The 27990-nt window shown below is 47.6% G+C and overlaps 10 protein-coding genes across 10 annotated transcripts; 5 read left to right on the forward strand and 5 right to left on the reverse strand.

Annotated features, from left to right (window-relative positions):
• Window positions 1-235: 235 nt before the first annotated feature.
• EDB82DRAFT_490652 (class II aldolase/adducin N-terminal) lies at window positions 236-1314 on the forward strand. Its single transcript, XM_025727533.2, has 2 exons — window positions 236-544; window positions 616-1314. The coding sequence occupies exons 1-2, from the start codon at window positions 322-324 to the stop codon at window positions 1248-1250; spliced, it is 858 nt and encodes a 285-aa protein (XP_025588436.1). The 5' UTR covers window positions 236-321; the 3' UTR covers window positions 1251-1314.
• EDB82DRAFT_490653 (uncharacterized protein) lies at window positions 1315-2481 on the reverse strand. Its single transcript, XM_025727522.2, has 2 exons — window positions 2111-2481; window positions 1315-2046 (listed from the first exon to the last, which is right to left on the reverse strand). The coding sequence occupies exons 1-2, from the start codon at window positions 2392-2394 to the stop codon at window positions 1599-1601; spliced, it is 732 nt and encodes a 243-aa protein (XP_025588435.2). The 5' UTR covers window positions 2395-2481; the 3' UTR covers window positions 1315-1598.
• A 94-nt stretch (window positions 2482-2575) lies between these two features.
• On the forward strand, window positions 2576-3930 carry EDB82DRAFT_490656 (uncharacterized protein). Its single transcript, XM_025727511.2, has 2 exons — window positions 2576-3323; window positions 3374-3930. The coding sequence occupies exons 1-2, from the start codon at window positions 2790-2792 to the stop codon at window positions 3881-3883; spliced, it is 1044 nt and encodes a 347-aa protein (XP_025588434.2). The 5' UTR covers window positions 2576-2789; the 3' UTR covers window positions 3884-3930.
• A 378-nt stretch (window positions 3931-4308) lies between these two features.
• Window positions 4309-6536, reverse strand: EDB82DRAFT_572438 (general substrate transporter). The gene is made up of 4 exons (XM_025727500.2): window positions 6112-6536; window positions 4963-6060; window positions 4549-4891; window positions 4309-4486 (listed from the first exon to the last, which is right to left on the reverse strand). Exons 1-4 carry the CDS (start codon window positions 6248-6250, stop codon window positions 4423-4425), a joined length of 1644 nt encoding a protein of 547 aa, XP_025588433.2. The 5' UTR covers window positions 6251-6536; the 3' UTR covers window positions 4309-4422.
• Window positions 6537-6761: 225 nt separating this feature from the next.
• On the forward strand, window positions 6762-8747 carry EDB82DRAFT_490658 (FAD dependent oxidoreductase). The gene is made up of 2 exons (XM_025727489.2): window positions 6762-7027; window positions 7084-8747. Exons 1-2 carry the CDS (start codon window positions 6850-6852, stop codon window positions 8355-8357), a joined length of 1452 nt encoding a protein of 483 aa, XP_025588432.2. The 5' UTR covers window positions 6762-6849; the 3' UTR covers window positions 8358-8747.
• Window positions 8593-9339, reverse strand: EDB82DRAFT_552158 (uncharacterized protein). Its single transcript, XM_025727478.2, has 2 exons — window positions 8929-9339; window positions 8593-8873 (listed from the first exon to the last, which is right to left on the reverse strand). The coding sequence occupies exons 1-2, from the start codon at window positions 9196-9198 to the stop codon at window positions 8766-8768; spliced, it is 378 nt and encodes a 125-aa protein (XP_025588431.2). The 5' UTR covers window positions 9199-9339; the 3' UTR covers window positions 8593-8765.
• A 769-nt stretch (window positions 9340-10108) lies between these two features.
• EDB82DRAFT_472299 (uncharacterized protein) lies at window positions 10109-10909 on the reverse strand (the record flags this gene model as incomplete). The annotated part of the gene is made up of 3 exons (XM_065607975.1): window positions 10109-10331; window positions 10427-10813; window positions 10884-10909. 3 exons carry the CDS (start codon window positions 10907-10909, stop codon window positions 10109-10111), a joined length of 636 nt encoding a protein of 211 aa, XP_065465829.1.
• Window positions 10910-13185: 2276 nt separating this feature from the next.
• EDB82DRAFT_89553 (P-loop containing nucleoside triphosphate hydrolase protein) lies at window positions 13186-16916 on the forward strand. Its single transcript, XM_025727456.2, has 3 exons — window positions 13186-16097; window positions 16144-16235; window positions 16280-16916. Exons 1-3 carry the CDS (start codon window positions 13377-13379, stop codon window positions 16902-16904), a joined length of 3438 nt encoding a protein of 1145 aa, XP_025588429.2. The 5' UTR covers window positions 13186-13376; the 3' UTR covers window positions 16905-16916.
• Window positions 16917-19700: 2784 nt separating this feature from the next.
• On the forward strand, window positions 19701-23059 carry EDB82DRAFT_521576 (uncharacterized protein; the record flags this gene model as incomplete). Its single annotated transcript, XM_025727433.2, has 3 exons — window positions 19701-19945; window positions 20650-21405; window positions 21457-23059. 3 exons carry the CDS (start codon window positions 19701-19703, stop codon window positions 23057-23059), a joined length of 2604 nt encoding a protein of 867 aa, XP_025588427.2.
• A 1020-nt stretch (window positions 23060-24079) lies between these two features.
• Window positions 24080-27793, reverse strand: EDB82DRAFT_89602 (uncharacterized protein). The gene is made up of 2 exons (XM_025727422.2): window positions 26373-27793; window positions 24080-26311 (listed from the first exon to the last, which is right to left on the reverse strand). The coding sequence occupies exons 1-2, from the start codon at window positions 27651-27653 to the stop codon at window positions 24164-24166; spliced, it is 3429 nt and encodes a 1142-aa protein (XP_025588426.2). The 5' UTR covers window positions 27654-27793; the 3' UTR covers window positions 24080-24163.
• Between the last annotated feature and the right edge of the window lie 197 nt (window positions 27794-27990).

Below are 27990 nucleotides of genomic sequence, written 5' to 3' on the forward strand. Positions count from 1 at the left end.
CGTAAAGAGACCAGTACCAGAAGTTGGAATATCTACACCAATAATTGGCACCGCTTGAAAATATATGGACGCCATCTCGTTCTCTATGCTCAGTAATGAAGCTATTATATCGTGTAGTATGTCGGGTGCTGCCGACAACGATATCTTGTGATAGAGCCACGCTTGGGGTAGATAGAACGGGGTTTGTCCACCAATCACGGGGCCTACCGGGTCGCCATAATGCGAAGACAACTGGCTCGATTGTTATAAGATACCTGACCGGGGAGATTATTCTGAGACTAAACCCTTTAGGCTCTCACTGACACCAAGGCTCATCACATCATGTCTTCTACAACAACCGCAACCGCAACAGCAACGATGGCGGCTGAACCATCCGCAGCCTCATTGTCAACCTCCCAGCCCAAGAAAAGGCTCCACAAGATCCCGCAATTTGTTAGCCCAGAAGAAGTCAGGACATGGCAGCTTGGGCAAATGGCGGGAGCCTTTCGCATTTTTGCGAAATTGGGATTTGCTGATGGTGCAAGCGGGCACATCAGCTTGAGGGGTAAGAAGACCCCTCATTTTTGTACATTTCCTGTACCATGAGATTTCGAGACTGACACCGTTCTTGTGCAGATCCAGTCCAGCCAAACACCTTCTGGTTGAACCCTTATGGCGTCCATTTCGGTCTCTTGAAGGTTTCTGACATGGTCCATGTCAACGAAGAGGGTGAACGGATCGGCGGCGCGGATAAGCCTGTCAACACAGCCGGATTTATCATCCACGCTGCCATCCACAAACGCCGGCCCGATATCAACGCCGCATGCCACCTTCACAGCCCTTATGGGCGTGCTTGGTCTACCTTTGGCCGTCCGATTGAAATGCTGAATCAGGACAGTTGCATGTTCTACAACGATCTTGCCGTCTATGCAAATTTTGGGGGTGTCGTCTTTGCCAAAGAAGAAGGCAACCGCTTGGCTGACACTATGGGCCCAACCAAGAAGAATCTCATCCTACAGAATCATGGTATCCTAACAGCAGGAGGCACCGTTGCGGAAGCAGCGGCTTTTTTCATCGCTCTGGAAAGGGCCTGCCATACACAGTTATTGGTTGAAGCCGCCGCGGCGTCTGGACTTCAAAAGACATTTGTGGGCGATGAAGAGGCACAATATACAAAGGATGGAACGGGTAGCCCAGAAGTCATGTATATGCAATTCAAGCCAGAATACGACCTCATAGTAGCAGAGACAAAGGGGGACTTTTTGAATTAGCGACTAGGTTTTACTGTCTTTACCACGTTTACTCTCAATCGAAAAGTATTACTTTATTGTCCATTTTCTTTACAGTTTCACTATTTGTCTTTGCACGTATTTTTATTATAGTTATATATGAGCTAACTAAAGGCCTAGGTCTTATACCTATAAGTCGGTTTAAACTCCTAACTTACTTCTATACTGTTAATTTTTCAAAGCTGCAAAGCGACGAAAAAGGGTTGGAAATCATGAAAACCCATCGAATGCGATTGTAATTGGCAAGCTCTTCTTTTTTTACAACCATGTTCATCTTTATTCCTTTAACTTGTGAAACTACATGATTGGATTTGTACCAGAGCCTTATAGCTATAATGTCCAATCCGTTGGGCTTCGACGTTGCAGTCCGGAGTAAAACCATTTTCCCATTGTATAAACATCATAAACTGGCAACTGGACCGCGTCCTGTATCTTATCTGCGTACGGTGGCATGTTTGTGCATTCCAAAACGATAGCAACAACTTCAGGATGCCGAGCAACAAGAGCGTTTGCTTCATCGATAAGTTCCTTCTCCAGCAGAGCGGCGTCGTATTTGGCGCCACGAGCGCAAATGTCTCTAAGATGGCTTTTGTCTGAAAGTCCCCATATGCGGACGCTGTCAGGGTCAATGTTCAGCTCACGTAAGTGTAGACTGCCCAATCTAGCACAATCATAAGTCAAAATCCCGATGGGTCGATTGGCAGGAAATATGGCCTGGAGGCTTGGAATCTGCACCAGGGCTGAGGTGGCCACAGGAATAGGCAGTCGTGCTGCTAACCTACTTGGCTCAGCATGTGTTCAAAGTGCCAGGAGGATAGAGTAGAGAAAATAGAGATAAACACCTTTTCTGCGCCGCCGCTAAGAAGCCGCAACTGGTAATGATGCCAACAGCGCCTCTCTCAGTAAGTTTAAGCCCAGCTGCCACGAACTGATCAATGAAGGCATCGTCGTAGGCACCGTTAGTAACAAGTTGTGACTCACGTGTGCCTGTTACTTTTTCCCGAATGAGAGGAAATGGCCATGTGTTCTCGTTGAAAGGATCGCCTGGAGGACGGTGGATGTCGACTTCCACAGCGAGAAAGCCTAATGGTGCATCTGAAGAGATCTTTTCCATGGTGCGTCTCATTTGTGCCTTGGGCTACGTATCGTCTGGTGTTCGGTCTCAGTCTTTGCAAGGCATGGTAATGTAAGTACACGCCTAGTTGTGTTAGTAATGCGTTCTTGTCATGGTAACAGTGGATCTCATCCACATCCATTCTAGCCATTTCATCCAATACCGGGAGAATCCGACTCGCATGACCTTACGGAGGGTTCCCTGCCGATCTTGTGGGGCCGATCCGGGATACGAATCCGGTTCGCCGATCTCGGTTTACAAAGGACAAGGACAGAAGAGAAAGATATGGAGGATAAAGCAATTGTTCATTTATATCGAAATTGCGAGCTATTTCTTGATTGATTTATCTATTCAATCTTTTATTTTTTGAAACCCAATCACCATTTTACTGCTGTTAATCCTACACAATGTCCCCAAGCCGCGTTTCGAACAAGCCTCGCGTTGTGAGCCTGGGCGCCCCAAAGTTCGCGGGTGCCGAGTATCTCGAGGCTTTTAGTAAGGATCATGATTTTGAGGTTCTCGACGCGACAGATCGCCAAGAGACTCAAAAGCGTCTTCCTGAATTAATAAAGGAGAAGGGACCAGTCGATGCCTTTGTCATCCGCATGGGCACCCCGCCTTTCGAACCATTCGACGAGGGTCTTCTCCGGTCGCTAGCTACTGACTGCCGCATAATTACTTCAGCTTCTGCTGGATACAATGAGTTCGATGTTGAATGGATGACTAAAAACAACATCCTTTTCTGTAACTCGGTAGATGCGGTTGCTGAAGCCACCGCAGACATGGCCATGTTTCTAATCCTGGCCACTTTGAGAAACACATCCAAAGCCGAGCGAACGGCCAAGGCTGGGAAATGGCGAGGAGAGCCCGGTAGTCTTGTTCCTGCGCGAGATCCTACAGGCATGACTCTGGGCATCGTCGGCATGGGCTCCATCGGCAAGGTATGAAATGAATAGCGGTTATAATTCATGCGCTAACGAGCCTTTCACAGTATCTGGCCAAGAAGGCGGCTGTCTTCAACATGAAGATCAAGTATTACAACCGACACCAGCTCCCCAACGACGTAGAGCGCCAGTACAACGCCACCTACTGCACCACTCTAAATGAGTTACTGTCACAGTCTGATGTTGTGTCGCTCAACTGCCCGCTCAATGACAAGACCACCAGCCTGATGAGCACAGCCGAGTTTGCCGCCATGAAGGACGGAAGCTTCCTTGTCAACACGGCACGCGGAGCAGTTATAGACGAAGATGCCTTCAAGGTGGCGCTCAAGACTGGCAAGATTGCTAGAGCAGGGCTCGACGTGCTAGTCAACGAACCAAATGTCGACCCCTGGTTCCTAGAGCAGGACAACGTCATTATTCAACCTCACTTGGGAGGGTTGACAGATATCGCTTTCCAGAAGGCTGAGCGGGAGTGTTTTGAGAATATCAGGACTTATTTCCGAACTGGCAAAGCAAACAGTCCCGTCAACGCCGGTTGTTTAAAGCCTAATTTGTAGTTGTTAATAGTCACGAGACTCAAAATACAAGATTACCTGCCTCTGTGTAAATGGATCTTGACAGTTCTCTGAAGTAGACGTGTCCATGGGCATTTAGAAATCTAAGTGCAAGGGTTGTGAATGGTAAGGAGAATTTAGATGGCGATACCTTCGATGCCTTTACTCATCCGATACATTCTCATAGCAATATTGCTTCTCTTTCTTGCACAACAACATCATAAACCGATGTTCTTTGCTGTTAAATCTGCTTGATGATACATAACCTCAATCCTAAGTCGTGGGGTGTAAAATCAAATAGCTTACAAACTATAGTCTAAGTAGCATAAATTAGCCTACTAATTTCGTCTCTTATGCTTCTAGCGGCCGACGTTTCTGATACCATGAGGCTTATACATAGGAACAATTTCTTAAATAACTTCTGAATGCTTCTATATTTGCTCTATGTCTCACAAATATCGTGAACCTATCTGTCGAGCCTTGACTCGGGATGTTACCACACTTGCTGGTTTCGTATATACGCCTAGAACCAGCCTCGAGCCTTAGCTATCCTCCTGCTTACCTCTAAATGTAATTTGCTGGTCCTTGTGAGAGTCACTATCTGGACTAAAAGTTTCCATTGTAAGTCATAGTGCTCCAGTAAATTCCGCCATGGGCCCAAAACTTACTTCTCTTCGTCAATGGGATGTCCAGAAATTGCGCCAACATGGAGAGACTTGGCCTTGGAGCGAATTTGCCACCAGGGGCAGTCGAAAAGTTCGTCGGTACGTTCGAGAGGCAATCCGGCAGTCTCTGGGACAGCGAAAAAGACATAGACCAATGCGATAAAACACCAGCCAGCAAAGAATAGGAACGCTCCCCAGTTGTTCATACTGCTGAGGATTGAAGGTGTTGCTCGATTAAGCCCAAAGTAGAAAAGCCAATGGAAAGTCTGAGAGAGCGCAGAGCCAAAGGAGCGGATGCTATTGGGCCAAAGCTCCGCGCCAAAAACGTATGGAAGCACCAGAAGACCTATCATGAGAAGTTAGCCGAGTTTTCCTTTTTCTTTTTTCTTTTTGGAAGACAGTTCAGGAGTGACATACCAACAGCATAGCCAAATCCATGGATGAAGATGGCTGCAATGGCTGCAGTGGAAGCACCGGGTGCAACCGAGCCTTCGTTATGGGCCTTGATGTAAACACCAAGATAGACATCAGAGATCAGCTGGATGACAATTCCGATGAATAGCGACTTTCGGCGACCCAACGCATCAATGAAGAAGAAAGAAGCGATGAGGGTGTAGAAGAACTTGGACAAAGAGTACATGCTGGACAAAAAGAGACTGTTGCCATTCGCACTGTTAACCCCTATGAGAGATAGAATCGGCACCAGATAGCTAGTGACAGAATTGGCGCCCGATAGTTGAGCCAATAAGTAGGATATCAAAGATTGTTGAACTCGTCTAAGGTTGGCGGGTACCAGGAAGGTTTCTCGTAGAACGGCCTTGAATCCACCGTTGGAGCCATAGTGAGACTTCTCGGCTTGAATCTGCTGCTCAATATCTACGATTTCCCCAGCAACACGTGGATGATCGGCGGGTAGTCCTCGCAGAGTAACCAGTGTTTCTATGGCTTCTTCTTTGCGGCCAACCAGCATCAGCCACCTCGGAGACTCGCAGACGTAGAAGAAGCTCGCGGCAATGATAATCGCACAGATGATAGTAGGGAGAAACCAAACCAATTGGTACTGAAAGTGCGAGGCTTCGAGGTGTAAGAAACAAGCATAAACCGTCAAGGTACTGACGGTCAAGCTCAGCAACATCACAACGCTAAACCAGACTGTGAGAAGCCCTCGAATCTCGGTGGGTGCAATTTCAACAATCGACATGGGGCCAGTCACGGTCAGGGGACCGATTCCAAGACCAGACACGAACCGAGCAGCGTAGAGAGTACTTTTGTTTCCGTTAGAGAAGGTCGCAATCAGCTGTCCAATGATCCAGATACAAAAGTATAGTCGCAGGGACCAAAGGCGTCCGATTCTATCGTTGATAAAAAAGGAGAGGCCTGATCCAACACCGGCCGTAAGGTAGACGAACGAGATGAAGTTGGCAACTTCCTTGGGGTTTGTGGCAGATGTGATACCGAAAGCTTGAGAAAACCCTGGAAGAGATGGCACGACTGAACTGGAGCCTTGGTCCCATGCTGCGATGTGTTAGTCCTGGAGACAGTCATCCATTGATCATAATAACCTACTGATACATAATCCCGACATAGCATAGAGAGCAGCGGATGCGAGAAGTTTCCTGTTGTAGATGACCTCTGGTGGTGAGTTGCGGATACTGCGAACATGTTTGCCGAGAGACGACTCAGAGATCAGTCGACTGAAACCCATTGTGACCAAAAGTAGGTATACTCTCTGCGTACAAAAGCGTTGATGACGAATGGAAGAGATCAGTAGTGTGTTCCAATAGAGTTAGTACAAATGCAATGAATAGTCTTGCTTGTCGGTGCTTGCCATCCCAGCGACCTATCGAGGGTATATTACTACTTTCAATATTGTTAGCGTTCTAGGCTTGCTCCGTAACGGTGTTGCAGTCAAGGGTCAAATGTCACCCCAATTACCCCAGATTTCTTATCTCAAAGATGTGGGACAAGCCCACAATTGCGATTAATCAGTTCCATCTGGATTCTTCCGAGACTATAGGTAGAATGGGTTACGGCGAGCCTAGGCGATATCGGTGGATTCCGGGCCATATTAGGCATTGTTTCTCCAACCAGGATAACGGGAATTGATAAACACAGTTGGCCTATCATTGTTCCGCAGAAAACGGAGAAGGCTAGGCTTAGCTCTTCGCAAACTCCCGATGCGAGCGGGCGGAGTCCAGTGACCTGTGACCGGCTCAGTAACACAACCTTCAGTCAAACAGGCAGAATTAAAATAAAGCAGTAGTACTAACATTATACTACATTTGAGCCAAGATAACTGCAACTATGATGACAAAAATGCATAAGCAAGACCCCATTGCAATTGTTGGCGCTGGTGTTTTCGGACTAAGCACTGCCTTGAATCTTGCCAAGAGAGGATACAGCAACGTAACTGTATATGATAGAAGAAACTACGACACGGGACTCTATTCCTACCAGAAAGGCTGCGATGCTGCCTCTGCAGGTCAGTACTATCTACAACTACATATCAATTATGCACCGACTCTGACATATACCAAGACTTGAACAAGATCATCAGATCATCTTACGGAACTCAGACCGAGTACCAAGAGCTTTCGCTCGAAGCGATAGCCCTATGGAACGAATGGAACTCCGATATAGCGGGCGGCGAAGTACCGCCTGGTATGAAATCCAGCGACAAGGTGTTTTACAACAACGGAGCTATATCTTTCAATGAGGGCGAGACTCTGCTTCCATTTGAGAGAGCAACAGTCGAGAACGCCAAGAAGTTGGGCGTGTCAAATCAACTTGTCACCAATGATCCTGAAGATGTCCAGACTTGCAGGTCGCTCGGCTTTGAAACCGATCAGTTTCACGCTCAAGCCAACGGAAAGTCCATGGTGGGCATACTCGATACGAGTGGCGGACATGTTGCTGCTGACAAGGCATGTCGACTTGCGCTCTACAAAGCTCGCAAGCATGGTGTCAATTTCATTCTCAATGAGTCGTCTGGAACATTCGTCTCATTTTCCAGAAGTGGGGGAAAGGTCGTCGGCATTCGCACCAAGGACGGGAAAACACACGATGCTAAGCTAACCATCATGGCCTGTGGCCCTCAAACAGCACTTCTTGTCCCTGAGCTTGACGGTCTTTGTGAAGCTACAGCAGGCTCCGTTGCCGTCTTCAAGATTCCCAAAACATCGCCACTATTCGATCAGCTCTCACCGCAAAACTTCCCAACCTGGATGTATGACATGAGGCAAGGTGCCACCGGGGGCCTTTATGGCTTTCCAGTCGATGGAGAAGGCCACCTGAAGATCGGCTACCGTGGTATAAAATACACCAATCCTCAAGTTCAGGCAGATGGCAGAGAGAGAAGCGTACCCGTGACTCGCTGGTCAGAGTCTAGCAAGATTACAAAAATTCCAAGACAGGCCATGGATACCATTGCATCCTTCGTATCTCAGAACCTTCCTGAGGTTCTGCGCGAGGTCAAGGATGTTGCTTTCACAAGACTGTGCTGGTATACTGACACTTTTGATAACCACTTTGTTATTGATCGTGTACCTGGTCAGGAGGGACTGGTGGTTGTGACTGGCGGAAGCGGCCATGCTTTCAAGTTTTTACCCAATGTCGGCAACTATGTTGTAGACATCATTGAGGGAGTCGGCCTGGACCGTCCTGCCATCCAGGCATGGCGCTTCCGAAGCCCTGGATCGTCTCAGACACCAAATACCTTGATGGAGGGCTCAGGGAGTACCAGGTCATTACAGAATGTATTGCTGGTAGACTCGATTCATAGTAAAGCACCTCCAAGGCAGTCACTGTTGTAGTTATGGGCTCCAGTTGGTTTGTTACGTTGTCATCGAAGCAGTCGACGTCTCTCGCCTCATTTGGGTCAACAAAGTGAACATCATCACTCCATGACGGATTGCTGCTTGATCTATGGTTACTCACTGACAATACAAGAAAAGGCGTAGGCTCAACAGTAATACCCCAGAAGCGCAACAGTGTGTAAATAAAAATAGTCAGTCAGCAAGGCCATACAGCTTAACATCAGACCAAACTCTATTGCTGCCTCATAACAAGTTTTAACATGTCTATGGGCCTCTGATATTGATGCTTTATATATCCTTCTGTACTTGATTGAGTGATAATGCCAAAGGTAGCCACAAAGTAAGTATGTACAGACAGCCTTGTAACGAGCTATGGCTTAGAAAGGCATTACTCTCCCCTTAAAATCAAGCGTACCAGCCGTTCATTTGGTATAGCTGACCATTGGCTTCCCATGTTCCACTCATTTGCTGACTTCCTCGAACACACTGAACGATGATGTCTCCTGTAGCATCCTGCCAATCGATTGATGTTAGCGTTACCCCACAAACCAACGATTCGATCACATACCCAGCAGTCCTTGAATCCCTTCTTGTTACCTGTGTTCTTGCGCTCTAGGGAGACTTTGACAGTCACTTTGGCGAGTCCTTGTAGTGTCTGGGAAGCTTGCGTTGTGCAGCTCTGCTGATAGCCACATTCCGAGTTGCCGCACATCTTTGATCGAGCGTCCCAGTACGCGTTTTGAAATTCTGCGATGCCTTTCTGCTGGTTACCAAAGCAACTGGCCGCAAGCGCGGATGAGGCGAATAGGGTGAGGGCGGAAAGGCTGGTAAGCTGCATCTTGCGTGAATTGGAAAGGTAGACCAGATATAAAGGGGATATAGAGGTCTAGTACTGAGGGTGTACTTTGAAGACATTCTAGGATGACTTTATAGTTCAAGACAGAATCAAAGCATCTCAAACCATTAGCTCATAACTGGGAACTTCAAGGCAAGCATGACGACTTTAGATTGTGGAAACCAGTCAACAAAATGCCCCTGGCCCATTAACGCCGTGATGATGCCCTATATTTTGGGCTAGCGATGGTGTTTCTGTCAACATTGAACGTCTGATTCAGTCTAGACTGCGAAATCTATAATGGCCCGCATGTCAGCGGGCATGTAAGCGGGCACCCCAAGTCAGCGGCAATGTGTATTCAGGCACTAAACCAGGGCAAAGTGTATAGGCAATTTCGTTTTAACAAATCAGATAATGAACTACATACTTCTAACGAATTGCCGAAACAAAATGTTTTGCCCCCTGTTGGGCTGTCAATCTATGTTGCGGTGAGGAGAGATCTGTTTCTGGACAACAGATGAAGGAGTCTGCACTCGTAGCTTGCGCTTTCAATTTAGAATCAATAACAGCGGAGGAATCAGATACAAATCCCTGTAGTTAAACCGGAAAGTTCATTCCTATGGTAAGACTTAATAGATAGATCACTGAAGGAATGAGATATGCTGCAATAACCTAATCTCAATTTATCGTATAACAATATCATGCTTTCCCAACTCCCAACGTGCTCGATAATGCCCAAGTCTTTGCCTTTTCTTGCTCAACTCGCAGTAGAAAAGTAAAGACTGACCCAGATCTTACTTCTTCCAGCCTAGATGGAAGAACCAGGTTGCTTCTTAAATCTTCCCCTCCCACACACCTTGTCTGATATTCAATACATAAAGCCACTTCATCCGTTTCTCTCCAAACCATGAAATTAGTTTCCATCCAAATCAACCATGGAAGATGCAATGGCTTTGTCGCTCTCCCGCATCAGGTGCAAAACCTTTCGGTGATAGTAATGATGCTTGGCAAGCTCCTTGTTGTAGCACTCCACGGCGAACTCGAAGCCGTAGACACGGCAAATCATGTCGCTTACTTCCAGGTAGCACCATTCAGGCTTGTTGACGAATTCTTTTTGTGAGCATCGGACGAAATACCTGCCCACCGACAAGAAGAAGGCAGGGAGATGAAGGTGAGGGAAAGTGTCTGCAGCTCTTTAAGGGCCGTGTTGAGGTGGTGCTTGAGAACTGACATAAAATTGAACTTCCTCTTGACACCACAGACCACTGAGCATCGCTGGCCGGTAGTGGGGACCTTTTCAGAACGTCCCAGAGGCTTGCTGTGAAAGTCGCGACATCTCTTGATGGCGGTTGCGCAAAGCTGTGGCACATCGTCAATGGCATCCCGATAGCCATCGGAAATATCATTGGCCTGGGTGCAAAGCTCGAGGTAATACGCCGTAAAGCGAACAAGATTCATGTTCTTGCCGAGGTATCTTGTGGTCATGACTTCCGTGATCCTTATGGGAGCGTAGTCAATCTGATGCTTCGTAGCTTGGGGTAATGGGCTATTGACACGTATCCCCCACGCATCGTCACCGATAACACCGATGTACTCCTCGGTAATTCCGGACAGTACACTTTGTGAGGAACCAGATACAGGCTCTTGTACCTCTAAGACTTATAACGGGGGCTTTCGTTTTTGCGTACTTTGGCCTAGTGGTCCTTCGCAACATACTTCTTTCCGAATAACTCAGTCCGAATCGAGCCTGCTCAACAGCAACTCCGGCGTTGAAGTCCTTAGATGCGCTAGCTCGCGAGCTGTATCTCGACGAATATCATTGATCGTAAGGGATCCCCGCACTTGGTGGCTTCAATCAAAGCCAAGATTGCAGAGTTGGTATTTGAAGGCTCGTCAAGTTTTAACACCCCTTGACTGTCGCTGCTGAGAGCGTAGATCACTGGTCTCTTTGGATACGCCCATAGGACCTGCTTGCCCAGTCTCTCTTCCGAAGCCTAACGCGACTCCTCCCACAATTTTCCCTCGACGGCCTCGGTCCCGAGCGCATGATAGAGAAGCAGCTTGACAGGGGCAAAGGCAGTTGTGGGATGGGTTCGAGAACTCTTTGACTTCCACAGACGTGCCGCCGTTAGGATTGTTACTTGCAAAAGAGAAGGTCGTTAGTCAGGTGTGCCAACTCGCATTGCGAACGTCGATGATACTTACGAGATACCTTTTGTATGCTAAAGATCAATAGTAACACAACACACGTTCGCATTAGTATCGAGATGAATAGTGGTATGTTCCCATAGAAGACATCCGAGGCCCCCGTATTGATGGGATCGACGAATCTCGCCTGCTCTGGCACCAGTGATGGATTGCAAGAGTAGGGACAACGTCTTCATAATAAGAGAGGGTCATCTCGGTTGCTCTGTCGTGGTCAGGCTAATAGGGGAAGTCCTTCACAACGGTGGAAAATTCTTCACGAGCGTGTTTGCGGTAAGAATCACCGGAAGCTGCTGTGATAGGAGGCGGCCGCGGGTTGATGGTGAATGACGGTTAGTTTTTTGAAAGCTGCGAGTAACAAACGAAAAAGTGGCAAAGCCGCTGGAGTTCGAGCCGTAGTTGGACGAAGAAAACGCAGGTGCGAGAGAGTGTGAATTGTGGAAACTCCAACGGTGTCTGAATCGCAATGAGAGATTCAATCCTCAGATAAAAGACGAAATTAGTAGGTCAATTTATGCTCTTTAGACTATAGTTCTTAGACTACTTATTTTTATACCCTAAGACTTAGGAGGCCAACTTTTCTGCTACCCGCTACCTAGTTAATGCAATATTTCCATAAGCACGAATACCTACCTGGACGGGCATTTGCATAGCAGCGATGGCTAGTATTCATTCATTTACTTGATCTATATCATCTGGTGCCCAATATAACCTTGCAAATATAGTGCACGAACTTAATAATATTAATAAGTGACAGTCGCGTCTTGTAATAGTTCCAGTCTTAATAGTAGTAGTCGTTTAAAGATATAGAAAAGCGATGATAGATTGCCGCTCTGGGTATACGGAAGTTTTATGATTGGTTACATGCCATAAATATTTAAAGGCACGGCATGGTACGCGTAGTAGTATGATGGATGGTATCACCCTAGCCTCCACAATAGATTATAGACTTAATGGGATTGTATGTGACTTGGTGTTTGTATAGGAAGCATTAACGCTGCAACCACATAGTCAGTCTAATTAATTATGCAGTATCTACCATTCTTGACTACGCAGATATTTGCCATCCATAATTATTTGCAAGACAGACAAGATTCCAAAGCGTTGTTTTGTACAGGGTATCTTGGGACCCACCAACTCAACAACCACATACATTATATCACGATCACGTTTCCATGACTGAGCGAATACAAAGAATCCAATACCCTTTCGTAATATACCATGCTACTGTTTCTTTTTGGCCAAGTAGTCTCTGTATTATTTAAACTGGAAAGGGCCATGGGAACTGGCCAGTGTCCTCAAGACTACTTATTCCGAGGTGATAAACTATGAGATATGGTGTAGAGCATCTACTCTGTAGCCATCCACTCCTGAACCATCCCGATGAGTGGACGAATGGAATCGACACAAACATGAAGGCTTGACTCAGTGAAATACTTAGTATTCTGAACGTTATAAACTTGTACTCCAAACAAGAAGCGCTTTCGATGTTTTGCCAGATTGCGATACTGTGAGAACGCTTAGCAGAGTTGACTGGAACTGAAGCCCTTTGAGTCTTTTACAGAAGATACTATGATGTATAGTGATAGATTATGCCGTGCCAATGCTTTTATTTATTCTGGTCCAAAGTAACAAAGTGAGGGGATGTGATGATACCTTTTGGGTTGATTGATTGGGTTATGTAACACAGCCCCACAGTGTTCCGACACTGTCAAGTGCACTACATCTTTGCGTAAACGCACGGTGTGAGCACTGGTTCCAAACTGTATCAAGGCAACCATACATCATTTTCCCTCTTCTCAGCATTATCATCTCACTCGCTCACACAAACCCGATCCATCAGAAATACAACACAAACGTAAAATAATCGATTAATCATCACTTGACTCGATAGAATCTATTGCAATTCGCCGCGCCCCTTTCTGCTGTCGACTTACCACATGCTGCAGCGCTGGCGCTGATAGAGGCTGCCCAAAATGTATATCAACACAGCACCTCTAATTCCCGTTGGATCCTTGACAATTGAGAAGGATGAAGTCTGTCCGGAATCGAAAGTCTGGGCTTCGGAGGGTCTTCCAGGTTGGAGAAGCTTTCGCTCTTTGTCAAGTGACTTGAACATTGACGATCACGACACTTACCTACCAAATGATTTGGAAGCCAAATTGATAAAGATACAACGAATCAAACCATACTTGGACCTGTACCGAAAGTCCTGGGTGAGGCTCGAATTCAATGTCGAACACAAAGATTCCGACCGAGGCACTTTGAGGGTGTACCTCCTCCCGGACGATGCGCTGCGCCGCACTGTCGATCGGTCAAACCGTTCTTTGCTCAGATCCAGAGACAAAATCCTTGAGCAGTTGAACTACTCTCAAGAAGCTTGGAACGGAAACACAAATGCGATATGGGTAGACAGGCTACACGTCCGCACATCCGTCAACTTGAACAGTGACCAGGAAGAAGGCATGTCACTTCTTCAACTCTTTAACAACATCCCATCGCCTGCGCCTACAATTGACTTGATTGAGGATCCATATAACAGATCAGTCATCTGCAATCTTTTGAATGGCACAGTTGCAGGCTTGACTTCAGCGCTGTATCCTTACCAACGGAGGTCGGCGGCATTGATGTTGCAAAAAGAAGTCCAATTGGAGCATGTTCTCGACCCTCGATTACTTCAGATCCAGAACCAAGAAGGCGGAACTTGGTACTTTGACCCAGTTGCCAGTACAGTTTTGAAGGATCCACGCTACTATGACGGAGTTGCTGGTGGCATTCTCGCCGAAGAGATGGGCGCCGGTAAAACCATTATCTGCCTCGCACTCATTCTTGCTACGAGAGACCTACCAGCCCAACCCCCCGAGCACTTTCGCGTTGGAGATGGCCCGATACGGAAGGGCTTGGCTTCTCTAGCGGACATGGCTGCTTCCTGTGCTACAAGACACTCGGTTCCATGGAAACCCTGGTTCAACCTTTGCAAAGCACAGTCAGGCCACGAATACACACGATGTATCAAGGCGCTCGAAGAAAACCCTGGCTATTACTTTATTCCGCCACCAAAGGCACGGCGAACCGCAAGACTTACTTCTGGGGCAGTTGAATTATCCAAGAAGCGAGTTTATCTCAGCAATGGCAGTATCGTCGTAGTACCTTCCAACCTACTGGCGCAGTGGAAACAGGAGATTAAAAAACACACTGACGGTTTGAAGGTTCTAGTAATGGATGGATACAAAGACTTGCCGTCTCTCAGAGATCTGCTCAAGTACGACATGATACTCTTCTCCCAGTCTCGACTAGAAGCACTGAAGAGACAAGAAGGGGGAGTTGGTGCCTCCCCGTTATCCCAGGTTCATTTCAAACGATGCATCGTTGATGAGGGACACAGGCTTGGCAATTCCAAAATAAGTGGCAAGAGCGATATGCTGATCGCTTTGGAATCCCTACATTTCTCCTCGCGGTGGATTGTGACTGGCACCCCATCTCATGGTTTGTACGGAGTTGATGCTCAAAAGAAGGCAAAGGAATCAAACGGAGTACACCGCGAAGATGTCGCCCCGACAGAAACCCACGTCGGTGAAAGCAACTCTGATCTCGAGATGGAAAAGAAAGACTTGACGAGAATCGGTGCGATTGCAGCGCTCTATCTTAAAGTTCGACCCTGGGCAAAAACCTCTCTGGAATCCGGGGATACTACTGCGGATTGGACGACGTATCTGCTGCTCCCAAAGCACAAATCAACTGGCCGAGGTCGCTGGGACATCTTGAGATCTACCTTGAACTCCCTCATCATCAGACACCGCCTCACAGAAGTTGGCGATCTCTTGCCTCCTGTGAATGAAAGATTGGTCGTTTTGGAGGGTTCCTACCAAGATAAAATGTCCCTCAACATCTTTTCAATGATGATTATCTTCAATGCTGTGCAATCTCAGCGAACCGACATGGACTACTTCTTCCATGCCAAACAGCGAAAAGCATTGATGCAGGTTGTTCAAAACCTCAAGCAAGCAAGCTTTTTTGGTGGTTCTTTCTATTCGCAGGAGGATATTGTAAAAGCTGTCGAGACTGCCAAAGAGTTCCTTCGGGAAAATAAAGTCCCCATTAGCACTGAAGATCGTCAACTTCTCGAGCAAGCGATACAGTTTGGCCATGTCGTAATAAACAACAAGCTCAAGACACTGAGTAATCAATTCCATGAGATGCCGGTTTTCGTCAAAGGCATGCCGAACAGTTCCAGCGCGTCTTGGTCATTGGATGGCGAGACGGGAGATGGCATGTGTAGCTCATCAAACATGCTGGTGGCCCTTCAGAAACTCGTCTACAAATCAGTGTCAAAGCCTGACAAGTTCAACTCACTGCTCAACGGTCAGCTAGCCCAAGAAGGAGTCACCGAGAGAGAGCGCATGCTTGCATCAAACGACCCAGGAAAGAACCCACAAACACTGGCTGGAAACACTAAGCTGGGAAATGACCAGCACCCAAGCATACGTGCTCGTGGCATGAAGGACATAAAGCCTGAAGCCGAAGCTATTCTTGATGGTGCTCTTGGGCCTCTGGAAGAAGCGAGAATAACGGCTACTGCGTCAATCAAGCTTTCCTATCTTGTTGACAACATTTTAAGATACCAGGAAGATGAGAAGATACTTATCTTCTATGAGAACGACAATATTGCATGGTACCTAGCGGGTATGCTCGAGGTTGTAAGTTGACAAAATCTAGTCAAAGTTTAGCTCTAACGTCAAACAGCTCCAAATACAACATCTTATCTACGCTAAAGGCTTGAGCGTACAAAGGAGATCCCAATATGTCAATACATTCAATCACAATCCGAAATTCAGGTAACTATTCAGTCACTATACCAAACTAAGTGCTGACGATTTAGGGTTCTACTGATGGACATCTCACAGGCAGCTTTTGGTCTGGACATGAGAGAGGCATCGAGAATATACTTTATCAATCCAGTGCTCAATCCACAGGTGGAAGCGCAGGCAATTGGTCGTGCACGTCGCATTAGTCAGAAAAAGGCGGTTTTTGTCGAGACATTGGTGTTGAAGAATAGCATAGAAGAGGTGATATTGGAACGAAAGCAGCACATGACGCAGGCGGAACACCACCGGGTGCAATCGATTCTAGATGTTGGTCCGATCTACGACTGGATCAAGAACGCGCGAATCAACCCAATGCCGATGGTTGAAGGCGAACTCAGCAAAGAAGGTCAGATGGCACATCTCGGCACGCCTCAGTACATCTTCAGAAGGGGATTCGGGCGCACCATGCACCCTGATGAAGGGTTGGTATTGGATGACTCCCCCACAAAGAAGACAAACAGTGCAGGGATGGTTCTCGGAACTCTTGAGATGACGAACAGACTCAAGCGGACACCGCAATCCGACAAAGTTACAGTTGGCGGGCATCATAATGAAGGCGGAGCTTCGTCAAGTAACCCAAGCGATGTTGCCACGCGTCCATCAAAAAGAGTGCGATTTGCCGACGGCTCAGAGGATTGATTGATGTTGATCGACCTACCCTGCCTACACACTGCCTAGTGAGAGGATGGATGTGCAGAACTGCGCCACTTGTAGAAAGCCACAGATTATCTCTCCCCGCGCCAAGGTGTGGCGAGTGTTCAGTTGAGTTTGAGAACCAAGTCGAAAGTTGGTTAACGGTGCATTGCAGAAGGGGGGCGTTTTGGAGTTTGGCATCATTGATGAAGCGATGATGAGGCTAAGATAACGATACAATACCTACAGTACACGGATACTTGAGCTGGATGTACCCACAGGCTAAGAAGCTAGTAACTTGCTTACACACAGCCGAGGAAATGTGAACTCGCAGTAAACTTGGAGCCGAAGATGGGTCACTGGGTTGTTAGTTTCTGTAAGCGAATAGGCGAACCCGAGGTTGGAAAGTGAGAAGAGCGTGTTGGAAACATGTCATGTTGGATAATGAGAAACATCAACGTCAGGGCATCCTTGTGTTCGGCTTATGTTTCGTTTTGCAACAAGAAACGGTATGGCATCAGTAGTGGAGGTATGTATGTATTCAAGGTAGTAATGTGTTTCCATGAGAGTTAGAAGATGCAACCGAGAAGAAGATAGTCGGCAGAATGAGACCACGACTCGACATAGTATCCATGAGGTAACCCGGCCTAGCAATAGGTACGAGACGAACAGATCTACCGGCCTTCTTTTCGTTTGTTACTTTTTTCATTGCTATGATGGGACCCCACAGAGGAATTGACAGCGCACGCATCTTTCTGTTCCAGTTATCCTACATATGCTATCCTAGACTACTCTACGGTGAACCGTAGGAAGGACGCGTTGTCTACGAATCACAAGCATTCAAGTACTTGGCGAGTAGCTTGTGAAAGAGTGTGTAAATGCATAACTTTATGCTTAACGTCATTCCGTTCTGCTTACGGATACAGCAGGATTTGAGGAATATTATCTGTGGATAATCAAATCTCCGGATTCTATGCTCGAACTCTGTAAGCGAAGACAAGTCCGTCATTGCGCAATGAATGCGTTTTTTTTTCGTGTATCCTTTTGTTGTGTTTACCTATGGTTCCCCTGCTCGGGTTGGGCATTGGGCAAGGGGGGAAGAAGGAGAAATACGTAGTAGTGGTACTAAAATGTTCCCTGCTCTGATCGGAAGAGTTGAAAGTCTGGGGACCCATGTCAACGTTGCACAGGCTTGGCTGTCAAAACTGAATGATGGTATGATCAGCCGGTGTTACAAAAGCAAATGTTCAAGATTGTTGACTATGTTTTTGAGGCGGTTGGTATATACTCGGCAAGTCTGTAAGTTGGTTATGTACTTGAAAACCAAGTATTTTACAAGTTGTGTACTAGATAAAGAGGCAGCCAGCCACCGATTTACTACTGCAGCTAACGCGTTAGTGAACTCTCCCACCAAACGGTCGCTTAAGAAGAGTGAGTGCCTAAGCCCAGATAGACTAGACTGGATCTTGGGTCATATTGAAAAGCGACTGGATGAACCCATCTTCAAGTCCAAGTCATGGGATCCGTGATTGTTGGGCAGTGCTGGATGGAGTTGAACTTCATAGGTATTCGCGATAAGAGAAAATTGGGTGATACAGAGGGTTTATGGTAGGACAGCAACAGGGATGTTAGAGAGCCTATGCTATTTTTGATCATGGTCGAGCGGCTGGAGAGACTTGGTTGCTTGGCCCCTTGTCTACCGCCGCCTCCTCCTCTGCACGTACTACTGCTGCAAGATGCAAGAAACCAGGTACTAGTCTAGATTCTTTTCGAGTTGTCCTATCAGTTGGAAGTAACAAAAGAGTAAGTTTGATCAACTAAATGCAGACGTCAGAATATCTCTCTTTCCTTTTACTTTCCAGTTCTATTGTTACCCCATGTTAATCCAGCTTTGGGTCTATTCGCCTAAGAACCTATCATCACTAAGCCGGAGAAGCCCTTCATAACTTTCTTCACTTACAAGGCCCAAGCAGGAATCCAAAACGGCCTAACCAGTAGCAAGCAAGGAATAGCTGCTAGCCGGGGGAAGAAGATGTAAAGAGCAGGGATGCTCTATGGGTCTTTATTGGTTCTCCATTTGAATCTTGATTTTTCTTACTGTTTGCCTTCGGACTGACGGAGTACTAACATGGTATTTGTTTTTTCCCCTCCCATGTATGTGATCATTATCATCATGAGATCGATCGGGGAAATAGTTGGATTTTTTTTTATTGACGTTGATCCAGCCCCAGATTTTTGAGGGTTTTCTTCAATTTAAGAGTGGTATTTATTCTCGAACATTGAGTTTATCCTCTTCTCTTTCTTGTTTAAACATATATTAACGACAAATTATTATATTAAAATACATGTACGAAATTCATGCGTGTCTGAGAAACTCCATCTCCCCCCCCCCCGCCCCTCCTTACGAGTCGAATCAACTCCCCTTGAACTTAGGACAGGCTATTATGAGATCGAATTAGAACAGTCTCTCCCTGATCTATCGTCTTTTCTCTTTTAAGCTCCCGACGTCCTCTCCAACCCTTCTTCCTTGTCCTATACTTGTCCTTTCCTATATTTATTTTCTCGTTGCTATTGGACAAGTAATCAATACTCGGAACATTATCGACGGCAGACCGAATTCTATTGGTGACACATTATCACGAAATACTTCGGTTCAATTCGATTCTAAACGCCATCAATTCAACTCAGTTTATTTTACCGTTGATTGCCGATCTTGCCTTGCCATTCAATCTCCACAAAGATCGATTCGGATCAGTAGTAAATCTACGCGGCGCGACACAAGATACTGTATTACAAAAGAGAATGGCCATGTTCCAAGTCCAGCACAATCATCATGGAGAAGACTTCCACCGGTTCTTCCATCGCGGGCGAAGTTCAATGTCGGCTATTGACGATAGAAAGGCAGACGAGTTTAGGAGACATGTTTGGGCTGTTACTATGATTGACGAGCACCCTTCAGAGCAAATACAGGTACAGACGCAGACTCAGACACAAGCTCAAGCTCAGACGCCAAAGAAGAAGCACACTCGTCGATCAAGTGACCTTGTGTAAGTTTTTATCTCTATTTTTGTCAGTTTTCATTTTCATTTCCATTTTCATCCCCCCATAACCATATTCAACACCACCTATTCCTATACCATACAACAACGCCATTGTTTATGCTTACCCCCTTGTTTTTTATGGTTGATGCCTATTGCTATTTCCGTCTTTGACAATTCATTATCCCCCGGAAAGAGAAACTCCAATGTCTTGCCCTGTCTTCACCAAACCTTGGTTGGTTGTCTCACGCCATCAACGGCACGCGTCGCTTTTTGGTGGTGGTGTTGGCCGCATTCGATGCCATCTTTAGCGCTTTCAGTACCCGTACCCTTTAAATTACATGCCCACAAATTCCCTTCCTTGGTGCTTAGTGGCGCCCTGTCCCCTGGAACCAGCATGGCCAGCCTCACACTATAGCAGGCAACGCCAAGGTACAGCCATGAATCGTCTTGTCAGATTCGTTCGCCCGTACAATATCGATGTCAGATCTAGTAGAAAGCGGATGGTTTTATAAGGCCGAATATGCCTAGTCCTGGTCTATTATTATTCCCCGAAGAGAAGAAAATGGTGTGATTCTAGCACTACCTGCCTTGACCTTCTTTTGTTCCCGTCTTTTCTCCCTATTACATCCAAACTCTCTTTTTTGTTTCCAAAACATTTTACTCTTTTTGGATGTTGCACTCAACACTAACATCCACTGCTGCTCTATTAGTCGTCCTGGTGCCAACAAACTCCGATCAAAAAGACTCTCTGCGGGCCCTCCTCCAGTAATAAGAAAAGGAAATGACAAACACTTCCAAAGCCAGCTCAAGCTCGACACCACAATGAAGGACACTACAGTCTCGGTGCGCCCGGTGCATCCTACAATGTTTGGCTCGCCAAAGGATCTATCCACAGCTCAAGAAACCGCCATCAATGCATTTCTCGCAAATACAAGCACAATAATCGAATCCCCAAAAACAAATCATGTCCCCTTCTCACCTGACGATTTCCCTCGTCCCACTTATACCGTTCTCGAAACTCCCCTGGCAGACCCCAAAAAGAGCCGCGATGCTATCTCTCAACCGAAACCCAACATCAACCGCCCACGACAACTCTCCAATATCTCAGCCTCAACATTAGCATCACTTCAATCTCGGGAAACGATGAACTCGTCACAAATGAAATCTTCTTGGGGAAACAGACCGAGCATGGAATCCACCGATTCGGCCTCTAGATGGCGACCAGACTACATGTACCAGCGCCCAATGCCTATCAAGAACCTGTCTTCATCTTCTACGAGAACGCCCATGAAGCCAAACGAGTTGTTCGCCAAATTGCCTACTAAAGTACTGTCGGATATCATGGAGCAGCTGAGAAATCTCCATGTTGGGGAGAAGAGCGGGAGTTGTGCGACTTGCTGGATGAGAGATGCGACCAATGTCGCTGTTTCTTGTCGCAAGTGGTACCAGCCCGCTCAAACAGCTCTGTAAGTTGAATGCTTTCCATACATACGACAATACGCTAATATATCATCAAGGTACCGAAACATCCAACTCGTAGGCGCAGATTCAGCCGTCCATAAAAAGAAGTTCAAGATGTCTCAGGGCGTTCGAGTCGTTATGCTCCGTCGTATCCTCCGCTCTAACCCTCGTCTTGCTAGTCTCGTCCGCACACTTAAAGTCCCTGCTCCCGAAATAGTCCCCAAGGGTTCTACAATCGCCGAGTATGAGGATCTTATCGCCACGCTGGTCATGGCATGTCCCAACCTTGAGAGTCTCCGTGGTCTGTCGCCTATGTATGACCACTCCTTCAGCAAGATCTTCCACGCCCTGTCCACGAGGTTGAACCTAAAGGAGATGAACTGGCTCATTCAGGCGTCGCCTTATCAAACACAGCAGCGTATCCAGGGCAATACCCAGCAGCTCGGTTTGGTCATGCCGGGAGAGCTCAAGCCTTTCCAGGAAGCGACCTTCTTGTCAGTCAACGCCAACTGGTCAAAACTTGAGAGTCTCACCGTTCACTGTTTGCCTGGAGCAACTCTCACACCCGAAACACTTCTCACAAAAACTCTTGAGCGTCTGCCTAACATCAAGCACCTTCATCTGTGTAACCTCCCGCCTAATAGCTTCGACGACTGCAGTCTTCTCACCCTCCCTCCCCTAGAGACCCTCACACTCTCTCACATCAGCGGCATTACGACCGCCGGCCTGTCAGCATTTGCAACGCAGTCCAATAGCTCCCCTTTGCGCAAGCTCACCCTCCGCCACACGCCAATGAACTCCCTGGCTACTCTTGCCCGCATCCTCTCCAACCTGCGAAACCTCGTCAACTTCTCCTTAATTCAGACCTTCCCGCCCACCATGCCAGAGAACGACAGTTTCACGCTGTGGCTGATGCCGTATCTAACCAGCAACACTATTCGAAAGCTTCACTGGGACATCACTAGCCACTCAACTTCCGTCAACGCTGCAGACGATATCCTTGCTCGAAGTATCGGCGCAGGAGGCTTTCCGGCTCTGAGGATTCTGTGTACCCCTAACGATCCGGATGGCATTTTCCAGGAACTCTGTTACCCCGTTGACAGAATCGATCTCCCTTCCGATCGTTTCCGACCTACTGAGCGACCCGAGGTTTGCACGCCTCCACCTAGCTCAATAACAAGTCCTATGTCGCCCACACGCCTATTTCGATCCTCCAACGCATCGCCCATCGCCTCTCCGCGAGAGCGAGAGCCTATATCTCCCTTTGGCGATATGCGCCGTGCTCCCTACTCAAATCTTCACACGTCACGCCTGGCCGCCCAAGCACGTCTCGAAGCAGCCCGATCCCAGCCAAAGTTCACCGTCAACGTTATCGAAGAAGATGGTACTTTCAACGACACCTTCACCATGGCGGGCTTCATCGGCACGGTTGGAAGTCCCATCAAGTACTATCTCCATCCCGACCGCGGAACGACGGATGACAAGGGTGGTCTGATCGACATAAGAGACCTCGAAAGTGATGCGGGTGAGAGCCTGGAAGGTGGTAAGGCGGGATGTACTGGAAGATGGAATTCCCGCGAGGGAATCGTGGCGGATAAGAAGGAGAAGGAGTGGTGGTGGCACACTGAGCGAGGCCGCTGGCAAAAGGTGACACTCTGATGCGAAGCACTCTCAACAGTATGATAAACATGGAATGGAAAGCCATGGAATGGAAAGCCATGGAAAACATGGCTACGATTTATGGATGGAATGTGTACGGAAATGGACCACAAAGGTTCCAATGTATAGAAAGTTCCCAGGAACGGGAACAGGAACATCAAAAGGCGTTTTGCATTTAAAGACCTGCTACTCGAAAGTAGGCGTATACAAGATTGAGCTCATGGCATATATAGCATATACTACAACTAAATGTATAATAACTATAATTGGATGCAGAGTACGTCCAGCCAACACTATATTTTAATCTTTACATATATGATCTATGCAGTCAGTGCATTTTGGTGACAAGTATCAAGGTCGCCTACAAGGAGAACATAATATGCCAAGATGGATAAGTGAACCTTGTATGCAGACAATAAGGGCACAACCAATAAGTCATCACTTAACAGACACTCATTATAAACAAGGATTATGCACATGATATACACACAACGCACGACACATTCAAATCGAGGCAAACAACTCAATCAAGAGTTATATCAATTCATTATCGAACAAACGCCATTATGCCGTTCCACACCCCTTGTATTATGTGAACACAACTTGCTATACGCCTTGTATGCAAAAATAAGTCAAACCAATTAAACATTTTTTTTTTCGTCCGGCCAATTATTGACATCGCCTCTATCAACCATGTCTAAAACAAAAGAGCTATGATGATGACCCTGTTCCGTCCCGACTACATATCTGTGTAGATTTTGTTTTTTCTTTGTCATGCTAAAAGTCGTTATAAAAAGAATAGTCCGCCAGGATCTCCTTTCCAAAAAGGAAAAAAGAATTATGTGATGCTGCGTATATGACGAGATCGGGAGTAAGAAAAGAAGAAAAAATTAAGAAAGGAAAATCGAGTAGATGGCCTGCGATACAATCCAACATGAATGTAGTAGCTCATGTGAAACTCCGACTCGGGGAACACTCCCCGATCAAAATCGTTATGTTCTGACAAACAGCACGAGAAAACAATCCGACGTCCGATGCAACAAGGCTGGTACAACAGTGCGGATAACTTCAAAAAGGAAAAACCTGGCAAGTGACATAATTGGTTTAGAAGAATCGGCTCTTCTTCTTTTCCTTCTTCTGCTCCTGCTTCAGAATATCGTCAAATGTCGCGCCAGTGGGCTCAGGAGGTGGTGACTCTGTTTGAGGAGGGTAGTGGCCGCCGAGGGCAGCCAGGTTGGCCATAGATGAGTTTCGGGATCCCATCATGAGACTAGGAGGGCGTCCTCCGAGAGAGCTGCTACGCTCTCCGAAGGGGCTAGGGGGCTGGAGAGGTACAGGTTCCAATCCCAGTGCGATACTTGATCGCCAAGCTTGGTTCGCTCTGTTTCCACCAGGAGAATGTGTTCGAGGTCGTAGCGCGCCTGAAGGGCTGCCCATGGGAGAAGGAGGAGTGCTATAACCGTTGCCAAAGGAGGGTGGCGGTGTGGGAACGAAATCTTCGTTATCCAAGAACATGGATCGGGGAGGCTGCAGAGGAGACATTTGGGGTTGGTCTGGCGCCTGCGAAGTTGAGCCACCACTCTCCCATTGGGTAGCAGCGAGCCAGCAGTGACTTCGGTGGTAGGTGGCTTCAACACTAAATAGAACAGCGTCCTGAGAAAGCTCGACCAAGCCACCTCCGCCAGCAACCTCGTACCACATCTTCTTGACTTGTTGATCGGGGACCCAGGGAGGATTGCCCATGGGGGGCTCGCAAAGGAAGTACTCAACGCCCTCTGTGAACTGCATGCCTGGAGCGTCCACAACCAGCACAGGGAGCGATTGGATGACAACATAAAGGAACAGCCAGTAACCAATACGCTGGTCAGCAAAGTCCTGAGGTGTCTTGCCTCTAGCCTCGCGAAGCTCGAACTCCTTGAACTTGTCCAGGAAGGGAACCTTGGCAGAACTGGTATCATAGTTGTAGGCCTTGTTGAGCATAAGCATGAGTTCGTGCTCTTTGATGCCCTTATCGAACTTTGCCTGCTTCTTGGGCGACAACGTGTCATAAGTTTCCAAGATAGATGTCGCAGTGGGCAATTGAGGGCAATCGTAGGGAATAGGAGGGAGAACGGGTGGCTTTGAGCGATCAAACTCAGACATGATGTTTCGGAGGGCAGACATAATCATCTTGTCAGGATCATTAGAGAGTTCAGGGACCTCATCCATGATTCTCGAGGTTCGGTTGTTACGATCAACAAGGAGGTCATAAAGAGCACACATGTCAGAATACAAAACCTTGAGAACAAGTCGGTTAAGTCCGCTCTCGGAGAAAGGGTTCTTCTTGCTGCTAGCCTTGGGTGGCCAATTGCCAAACGCGGTCTTGTAGTAGCTCAAGGCAAAGTGCCGCATCTTGGTGAATGACTGCCTCCAAATCTTGAAGCGGACACTTCTAAGCTCGCTCATGGAAGTTGAGTTGGCAATGCCTGAGAAAAGTGCAGGGAAGTCAAATTGTTCGAGATGCATGTTGGCGCTGTGCTGTCGGTTGAGCAAATCAAGATGGGCGCGTTCCAAGCTTACGCGTGTCTTGGGTGAGATTTGCTCGTAAAGAGGGAGTTTGAGGTCCATAATGGCCGCATACTTGCCAGCGGCATGGGCAAAGGCTTCGTTGTAAAGATCTGCCGATCGCATGCGCTCACCAAGAATCACTGCCTCCAACGTCTTCTCTCGGCTGTGTCGGCAGTCTGCAAGGGCGTGCTGATCCATGTAGAACCCGAAACTGAGGTCGACTGCGTCTCCGAAAGTAGTTCTATCGTAACTGGTGAAACCATACTCTTCAAGGAGGGCAGAAATGTCAAGGAACGCGTGGAAGTTGGAAGGCTTAGCCTTGGTTCCAACCAGGGGCTGTCCAGTCAAGAAAGCAAACAAGTTGCGGATGGCAATCAGACGATCTAGTTCGGGATTCATCTCTTGGCCAGGAGCCCCTGTAGGCAGATATAGGTGTAAGCAGTCGTCTGATCCATCCTCGGGAACGGGAGGGGAGTTCGGTGGTGAGATATATCGGGACGCATCTTCGGCAGTCAAACTAAGACGGCCGCTGAAACTCGTGTTGCGGTTTCTCGTGGGGGACTCTCGCTCGCGTTGGATGAGTTCGTTGAAAAGCCAAGATGAGCTGATGGTAAACTCTTGAACCTTGAAAGAGGGCCCGTGGCCGCTTCCCTTAGGGTACAGGTAAACAAGCACAGCTCCGCTTTCGTTCCAAAGTTCCGGGACCTGATTGAGCGCAAAGATTAACTTTGAAAATAAGCTTTAACAGGGGAGTAACGTCACTTACCTTCTCTCCATTCTTGAGGAACGAGGCATTGTACTCAGCTTGTGTATCGTCGGACAAAACCCAGGCAGTCGAGGTGTTTGCATTGGAAACATCCATCGAGTTGGAGCGGGATCTTCCGCCAGGCAACCAACTTCTTCGGAGACGACCCCGCGATGGGCTCTGGCTGGCTTCACCCTTGGATGATCCGGGTCTAATGGCAAGAGGTGTAGAAACTATGCGGCTCTTGGTGTTACTGTTGCGGTTGCTTGGAGACTGGACTGACGACGACCGGCGTCCGCGGTCAGGAGCTGGAGAAGTTGTTCGGGTCTTGAGAGCCTGGATCTCGCCGCCGCCGTAAGACTTGCTCGGCGCATGCTGGAGAGAGCCACTTCTCGTTCGAGAGGCAGGGTTTTCTTTGCGCAGCTTTCCGCTTCCGTTGCTCAAGTTTTCCGAAGAAGAGGTGGGAATCGGGGGAGGAGGCATGTTGGGCTCTTGGGGACTCATTGCCGCTCGCTGAACCTCTGGGGATGGAGGAATTGGGGCCATGATTTGAGGGTTGGGTCTTAATTGACCGTCCATGCTGTCGCTGCCGCGGAGAGGAATTGAGTCTGGGCTAGGTGGGGATCCAAATTGATTATTGCCGTTGTTCTGGTATGACATAGCGTCGTGGTATTCGTTCTGCATCCGGACAGTGGGATCAGTGATGCTGTGAGTAGTTGACGAAGCGCTGTCATCGACAGTCGTGGGAGGGGTGCCAGCGGTATTAGTAGTGGTCGAAGTGTCTGTGGGAGAAGAGGATTTGGTGGGTGCAGGCGAAACGGCCGCTGCGGCAGCGGGAGCGGAGGGGACCGCAGGTACTGGTGGTGTTGGTGCAGCCTTTGGAGTTGGGGACTCTGCAGATTCTGACGGTACGACGAGCGACGGTAAGAAAGACGAAAGGCGGTTGCCCCAGAATCTCGACATTCGATTCGTACTTTTTGAAGGGGCCAAGCTTGTGGTAGATTGTGATTTTGGCAAGGAAACCTTGGGAGCCGAATCGTTGCGTTTACGAAGAGTCTTTTGCTCGGCGGAACGAGGGCGTTCGTTCTGTTGTATAGCGTTTTCTTGCTCACTGGGTCCGATGTGAGGTAGGTTTGTGGTGGACTTTGACGAACCAATTTTTGAGCCCTGGAGCTGGGAAAGGTCTGCAGTGTTTGACTTTCTCACACTCTTGCGAAAAGAAGGTGTAGAGGAATCGGGGTCTGTGTTGGATCGCAACATGGAGGGCATTAAAGAAGCCCTAAAGGACTTGCTCGACGTCATGATGGGCAACAGTCCTGATTGTGCCTGTCCTTAACCTGAGCGGATCGTCTCCAAAAACGCCAGCGTTACATGCAGCGAGTGAGCTAAGAATGGCAGCAAAAAAGAGGGTGCGTGTGGCAAGGCAAGCAAGGCAAGACAAGGCAAAGCGGAGGGGTCAAGGAGTAAGCCAGTAGCTGCTGAAAGAAAGCGAGGCAAAGCAGCAGAGCAGAGCAGACAGAGCCAGGACAAGGTGAGGTATCCGTAAATAACGGGCTTAATGCAAGCAACAAACAAGCAAGCTTCAAAGCTTTTCTTCCTTTTGGTGGAAGAAGAGGAGCAGGAAGTGTAGTAAAAGGGG

Source organism: Fusarium venenatum (genome assembly GCF_020744135.1).
Source record: "Fusarium venenatum strain MPI-CAGE-CH-0201 chromosome Unknown EDB82scaffold_1, whole genome shotgun sequence".
NCBI classification, from domain to species: domain Eukaryota; kingdom Fungi; phylum Ascomycota; class Sordariomycetes; order Hypocreales; family Nectriaceae; genus Fusarium; species Fusarium venenatum.

Bases quoted from the DNA above. Each gene is read 5' to 3' on its own strand.
- EDB82DRAFT_572438 (XM_025727500.2), bottom strand. From the start codon at position 6,250: ATGGGTTTCAGTCGACTGATCTCTGAGTCGTCTCTCGGCAAACATGTT. The intron at 6,061-6,111 runs GTAGGTTATTAT...AACACATCGCAG, and splicing joins TATGTCGGGATTATGTATCA to CATGGGACCAAGGCTCCAGT. The intron at 4,892-4,962 runs GTATGTCACTCC...TTCTCATGATAG, and splicing joins TGGATTTGGCTATGCTGTTG to GTCTTCTGGTGCTTCCATAC.
- EDB82DRAFT_89602 (XM_025727422.2), bottom strand. From the start codon at position 27,653: ATGACGTCGAGCAAGTCCTTTAGGGCTTCTTTAATGCCCTCCATGTTG. The intron at 26,312-26,372 runs GTAAGTGACGTT...GCGCTCAATCAG, and splicing joins TCCTCAAGAATGGAGAGAAG to GTCCCGGAACTTTGGAACGA.
- EDB82DRAFT_490653 (XM_025727522.2), bottom strand. From the start codon at position 2,394: ATGAGACGCACCATGGAAAAGATCTCTTCAGATGCACCATTAGGCTTT. The intron at 2,047-2,110 runs GTGTTTATCTCT...TGAGCCAAGTAG, and splicing joins TTAGCGGCGGCGCAGAAAAG to GTTAGCAGCACGACTGCCTA.
- EDB82DRAFT_490658 (XM_025727489.2), top strand. From the start codon at position 6,850: ATGATGACAAAAATGCATAAGCAAGACCCCATTGCAATTGTTGGCGCT. The intron at 7,028-7,083 runs GTCAGTACTATC...ACATATACCAAG, and splicing joins CTGCGATGCTGCCTCTGCAG to ACTTGAACAAGATCATCAGA.
- EDB82DRAFT_89553 (XM_025727456.2), top strand. From the start codon at position 13,377: ATGTATATCAACACAGCACCTCTAATTCCCGTTGGATCCTTGACAATT. The intron at 16,098-16,143 runs GTAAGTTGACAA...AACGTCAAACAG, and splicing joins TAGCGGGTATGCTCGAGGTT to CTCCAAATACAACATCTTAT. The intron at 16,236-16,279 runs GTAACTATTCAG...CTGACGATTTAG, and splicing joins AATCACAATCCGAAATTCAG to GGTTCTACTGATGGACATCT.
- EDB82DRAFT_490656 (XM_025727511.2), top strand. From the start codon at position 2,790: ATGTCCCCAAGCCGCGTTTCGAACAAGCCTCGCGTTGTGAGCCTGGGC. The intron at 3,324-3,373 runs GTATGAAATGAA...AGCCTTTCACAG, and splicing joins GCATGGGCTCCATCGGCAAG to TATCTGGCCAAGAAGGCGGC.
- EDB82DRAFT_552158 (XM_025727478.2), bottom strand. From the start codon at position 9,198: ATGCAGCTTACCAGCCTTTCCGCCCTCACCCTATTCGCCTCATCCGCG. The intron at 8,874-8,928 runs GTATGTGATCGA...ATCGATTGGCAG, and splicing joins AGGGATTCAAGGACTGCTGG to GATGCTACAGGAGACATCAT.
- EDB82DRAFT_490652 (XM_025727533.2), top strand. From the start codon at position 322: ATGTCTTCTACAACAACCGCAACCGCAACAGCAACGATGGCGGCTGAA. The intron at 545-615 runs GTAAGAAGACCC...GTTCTTGTGCAG, and splicing joins CGGGCACATCAGCTTGAGGG to ATCCAGTCCAGCCAAACACC.